Below are 5959 nucleotides of genomic sequence, written 5' to 3'. Positions count from 1 at the left end.
AGTCCGCCCGCAGGTTGTGCCTGCGGCGGGACTACATTTCCCAGTGCGCCCCGCGTTGAGCCGGCAGCTCTCGCGAGAGTTGGCCGGGCTCGTGCCGGGACTTCATTTCCTTCAAGCCTTCAGCGCGCCGGAAGTGGGTGCGCGGCACTTCCGTGGTGGCGTGTGGCGGAGCGACGGCGGGGAGCGCGGCGGAGGGGTGGTAGCAACGGGCGGCAGCGGCGCTCGCGGTGGCGGCAGGGATGGACGTGACCGGGCCTGAGACCGACTGGCGCAGCACCAACTTCCGGCAGAAGCTCGTCAGCCAGATGTGAGTGCGGGCCGCGGCCTCGGCGCTGAGTAGGCCGCAGGCGGGCCTCGGCCTCTGCCCCAGAGGTGCTTCAGCGGCTCCCGCTGCCCCCGGGGCCGCCCGCGTCCGGGTGGCTGTGTCCCACCCGTCTCTACCTCTCTGTGAGCCCTTCTCGGTCTTCCCCTTGCTGCCTGGGTTCGTCCGTGGTCCCCTGTGTTTCCTCTCCCGCGGGCCTTTTTGCCGCCCCCCTGTGAGGGGGCCTCGTTACCAGGGTTTGCTCAGAGCCTGTGCGAGGGGGCAGCCGGGCCTGTGCTTTGATTTCATTTCTCCGATCCTCTTTTGCTTTCCTCTTCCCCAGGAATACCAGTTTCCTGTCTCGCTTGACAGCATCTGCTTTAGGGCTTCGACTTTGGCAGTATCCATAGCGTTGCCAAGTTTGATGTATTCTGTTCTATGAAAACTTCTGTTATTTGGTATCTATTTGATGCTTAAAAGGCTATTAAAAAAAAAAAGTTCACCTTGTTGCATTTTCAATTGTCCTTTGTGAAGCAGTCACTTTAGTTGAATAACTGCTGCTCTGCATGCTTTTTCTATTTAATGGAAAGCTCTTCTACCCTATGAAAGGTGGTTATTACAGAAGTGAAAGCACTGTTCGATGCTTAAGTAAAGTTTAAATCCTTATTTATGTATACTTGAAAAGATTGATCTTGACTTGTTGCTTATGAGAATCAACATTTAGAAACAGATTGTCTTTTTTTTAATGATATGTAAACAGTATGCTGTTTGTCTGCATGTGGTCTGACTGCCTAGCTGTGGGCTGTTTCAGAATTAAAATGTTATGGTATTCATTAAAGAAATACGATAATGTGTGTCTGTCAAAGCCATGCAAACTTTCTTGGTGCTCAGAACTGATGTTTTACTTCTTAAACTTTCTGTGAAGCCATTAAACATTTTAGATTAATCCCTTGCTTTTTCTTCTCCACCTCTTCTACTCCTTCATCAAAACAAGCAAACAAAAGTGCCCTCCAATCCTGTGTAACTTTGAGGAAATAAATATGAGTAAGCAGATTCAAACTTTAATGCAATAAAGCTTTTGTGTTCACCCTGCAAACTAACTGTTTTTTCTCTGAGCAGTAGACAACGCTGATAAATGTTACAATGGAAGCATACAGCAAGAGATAAAAAAAAAATGACTGCCACTGATCAGTAAAATCTTTAAGGTTAATGCCATATGAAGAGATGACAGTAATATTAAACTTTTAATTCTTGTTGTGAAAAAGTAGAAAAAAATGCCCTCCGTTTATTATCTTTTATCTAAGTGTGCAGATGTATGTACATGATCTATGTGCTTTTTGTTATAGATGTATTGACACAGTCTTTTTTTAAAAAAAAAATTGTGTAAGTGGTATTTCTTCTTTTTGCTCCATCCAATCCAGTTTTATAGTATACATCGTAAGTTTGCATTCACTGTCTTGTTTAAAAAGCAAAACCAAACTTATTACTGGGGTAAGCATACAGCGACTGCAGTGTTGGTTTGTTTTGGATTTGGTGGTTTTTTTAAGTGATTAATATGTGGTAGATATACGAAAACAACTCGGCTTGAATTCATGTTGGTACTTGAAATAAAGTGAAGCTAGCCAGAAGTAGAGTTTATAATAGATAGGTTTGTTGAATGGGAAATAGAAGCAATAATACTCGCTAAAAAGACTCGAGCTCTGTATGCAGTTGCAATTTCTTTCCATAAGCTTTCAATTTTGCCATTAGTGAGGCTTATGTAGGAGTTGGAAGAGAGAAATAATTAAAATAAATATCTGGTGAATCATCTGAAAGTTTTCTTAATTTGTGGGAAGGTTGTTCCTAACAGTTAGGAAAATACACTGTCTTGTATGTATGTATATCTTCCAGTTCGTCCTGCAAATAACAAGTGATATTTATTTGTCAAGACGAATAGTAATACTTGGTCTTAAAAGTTAACTTAAATGTATGGAACCAGTCACATAACTCATTTTGAGTTCTTATGGCTTCTGGATACAGAAGTCTTAATTTGTTGCTATTTCTCACTTGGGTTTCCTTTACAACACTGAATTTGGTTTGGGTGGGTTTGTTGGGTTATGTTTTGGGGTTTTTTTGGTTGTGTGGTGTTTTTTTTTTTAAAGTGACACGTGGATGAATATTTCAGAGACGCTGTATGAAATAGGTATCTTAGTCAATGTGTCCGTGGTTAATGTGTATGATTTGGTTATCATTTGAGAGAATACTGCATTTGGTAACCTAAGAAGCCCCTTCAGTATTAGGTTCTTGTACGACTGCAGGCCCAAGCAGGACTTTCATACTGTTGCTAGATCCAGGAAAGCCTGAGCTCAGAGGACTGAGACTAGGGATCAGCTTTGGCTTCTCCCAGATTGTTCCAGGAGGCAGTGATGATGTAGGCGTGTGAATATATACTTGTGCTTGTAGGGCACCCCTTAATTCTGGCCCTTACAGGGAGCAGGCACATACTGGTGCCTTGGGAGGCTCCTTTCTAAAGGCCTTTCCTTAATATGTTTTTAAATGTTGATATTGCCTGAAGGACAAATCTGAACTGGGTTCTGTGGTGGTAAACTCAGTGCGCAGTTATGTACAATTCCTGCCCTGAGCTACTTCTAGGCTATGTTGGAAGGCAATAGCATTGAGCGTAGAAAAGGGATGTAACTTAAGTTGTGTGATGGTCCATTAGTTTTGTGTTCAGTATTTTGCTTGAAGTTTTGATGCGTATGCTCTCACTTAAGATGCAGCTAGATGAGAAGAAAGAACATATGTGAACAGAAATAAGGATGAGAATGTGGAGAGCATGTGAAAGGAGCTAGAGGTGGAGACTAAGGAACAAGCAGGCAGGAGATTAGTGGATCAGCTAAAGTTTTTTTGAGTGACAGAGGGGGAAAAAAGAAAAGGAAGATCATCTGCATTGCTGCTCTCTATGAAACACTTCACAAAAACAGTTCATGAAGCAGCCTGAATTTTATATTTCAGCCTAAGTTGTTGGATGAGAATTCAGGCAAAAAAGGCAAGGTGGCAGATGTTTCTCCCTTTCTGGGACTGTAGAAAGTGAGGGATGCATTTTATAAATGGTTATTTGACACAACTGTGAACTGAAGAAGCTACTGCCTCTGCAATACATCTTCATTGCAAGTGTTTGGGTTGCCATGCATTGAACCTGATAGAGAAATTTCTTAAAGTTAACAATAACTCAGGAAAAGTAATTCTTTTTAACCCTGATTGTTCTTCAGTACTGCTGATGCCACAGCTGCACAGACAGTTGTACTGGCATAACTTGGAAGGGGCAGCTTCTTACTGAGTCACTTTTGGAAGATATGCTTGTGAAGCTATGAAGAGGTGATTCTGTGTGTAGTGGGAAGGATTTTTTTCATCACTGCAGAATTGGAAAGAAAGGTAATGCTAGAGCAAGGCGTTAGGGAGACTGGATTGTCCTTTGCTTTCCCCTGTGTTGCTGAAGGCAGTGTTCTGGGGACTGAGGCCCTTCAGGCCTTTATGTGTTCTGTCCAGCAAACTGAGTAATATGAGTGGTTCTTGGTTTGGGTCTTCTGCTGGTCTGTGTTGTTATGTGGGTATTCCTGCAGTGAGGGCTGCTATTGATGAAATGTGTTATGTTGGATCTGTAACTAACCAAAATGTTGTGCAGGCAGCATCATGGGCACAAGATCACACGATGAAAGTTTAATGTATTTGTTGGTGTTTACTTGGAAGTTTTTAAACCTTGTAATGTGGATAGATATGGCTAACGGCTTACCAGCGTGCTTTTTTTTTTTGTTCTTCTTTTTCTCCTGTTGTTTTAAGCAAGAAAGGTTTGTTGAACTAAATGCTACAGTGATCAAATAGTCTATTTCATGAAGCAGCATCTGGTGATGTTACATGGCTTAATGTGGTGTCGGCCCTGGAACTCATTGCCCTCTTGTTTCATTGGAACAACTGATTCATGCAGTCATGGTGTGAGCTGGATAGGGGAGCTGGTATAATTTTGAAGGAGAACGTGTTTTGCAAGATTCTTCAATGAGAGCAGCTGGCCTGAGTAAGAGGTTGCACATTGTTGGGCTGGAAACAAGCTTCTTGGAAATGGAGGGGGAATTCCTGAAGCTGGTGTAGGCGTTGAATGCCTCATCTTGTGAAACCGCAACTTTGAGTGTTCTGCATGAAATGAAAAAAGGCAGAGTTTTAGTGTGCATCTTATGATGCATTTAGTAAGTGCTTATGAGGAAGATGAAGGTTGAATTGTCTGGTACCATTTAGTTTTCAGAGTTTGTTTGGTGTTCTGCAAGGGTATGATACATTATTTGGCATCCTTAACTCTATGCCAACTATGACTTTTATGATGTTCCCAGTCTTTTAGCATACATATTTTTATGTTGATTGCGGTTGAGTATGCGAACAAAGAGCAAGTTGTGTGTTTTTTCTCTTCCTCCTAGTCCAAACCTTTATTGGAATGCTAACAGATAGGACATGGAGCGGTTGGAGTGGCATTATTGGCAATGCAGATGTAGTCATTATAAAATGTCTTTCATGTTCTGTAACATCAAAAGGAAATTGTAGGTACATATAAAAGTAGATAACGTCTTTGCTGTGGATTTTTTCCAATTCCTGATACCACATTGATCACTGTCTGTATCACAGCCACTTAGTACTCCCTACATATTACTTCCTTTACTTGCCTCTGCATAATCTGTTTCTTGTCTTTCTGCCTGCTCAGTTCTTGGTACTCTCAAAATGAGAGGTGTTGTCATTGTACTATGGGACTCAGAAGTTAAGGAGGATTCAGAGAGTAGTGTGGATTTCAAGGCAGCTTTTCTGAAAGGGAAGCATTAAAAAAGGTGTCAATAAAGATATTGCCTCTTCCTCTGCAGCAGAGCTTCTTTATGACCAGCTCACTTTAATGCTTGTTTGCATGTGGAGGAATAGTTATTCTGCTTTATGGTAGGATTCCACTTCAGTTTAAGTAACCTTCATGTATAAACAGAATTTTTTAGTGTCTGCCAGACCACATGAACGAGTTACCATGAGAGACCCATACAGCAGGTAGCTATGTTCTACTGTCTTCTAGTTTGCAGGCTACAGCAGGTTAGATGCATGCTACTAGTGTGCAAGGTAAGGGTGTGAGTTGTGGCAGCCTAAGCTCCTGCATTTTAAGGCTATAGCATCTGCTCTTCTCACTTCCATGACTGTGTTATTGAGTTAATTCAGGAAGCTGAACCACCTTACTGCTCATGCAGGCACCATTCCTGCTGCATGTGAGGTGGTAGAAATTTAAGGGGAAGAAAACAGTAGTCCCTATTCAGACTGGCTGAAACTTTCAGTAACGCATTTAGTGTAGGGTAGTTGGTCATGCAGTTGCTGAGAAATAAGTTACTAAGTTGTTAATTACAAGGTGAAAGTATTTCCTGCTAACTTGTTTGTGGAATTTAGACTGTAGCTGCTAGGCTGCTTTAAAACAGAACAGGTTTTGCAGTGAAGTGAATTGTTTCCAAGAATGAGAATGCCTGGAGGGTTTGAATAGGGCTGTTCATCTGAATGAACTCCTCATTTTAGGATGTCTTTATCTCATTGCATGTTTCACAGTTGAATTGCTTGCTACTTTTTGATGTACTGAGAATGTCCCTTTTTTTTCCACCTGTGGCCTTAACA

General features: G+C 41.9%; 1 protein-coding gene across 5 annotated transcripts in view; it reads left to right on the top strand.

The window, feature by feature from the left end:
- The first annotated feature begins 165 nt into the window (after nt 1–165).
- Nucleotides 166–5959, top strand: part of MED15 (mediator complex subunit 15) — a 32938-nt gene continuing 27144 nt past the window's right edge. For 4 of the 5 annotated variants that reach the window (XM_054844413.1, XM_054844412.1, XM_054844410.1 and 1 more), the window contains exon 1: nt 166–307. In XM_054844413.1, the coding sequence (XP_054700388.1) occupies nt 240–307 (68 nt within the window). In that variant the 5' untranslated portion in view covers nt 166–239. Of the gene's footprint in view, nt 308–1295; nt 1346–5959 lie in introns of those variants that run through there. The other variant, XM_054844411.1, reaches the window with a different exon arrangement.

Source organism: Grus americana, chromosome 16 (genome assembly GCF_028858705.1).
Source record: "Grus americana isolate bGruAme1 chromosome 16, bGruAme1.mat, whole genome shotgun sequence".
NCBI classification, from domain to species: domain Eukaryota; kingdom Metazoa; phylum Chordata; class Aves; order Gruiformes; family Gruidae; genus Grus; species Grus americana.
This window is presented reverse-complemented; position numbering and strand designations above follow the sequence as displayed.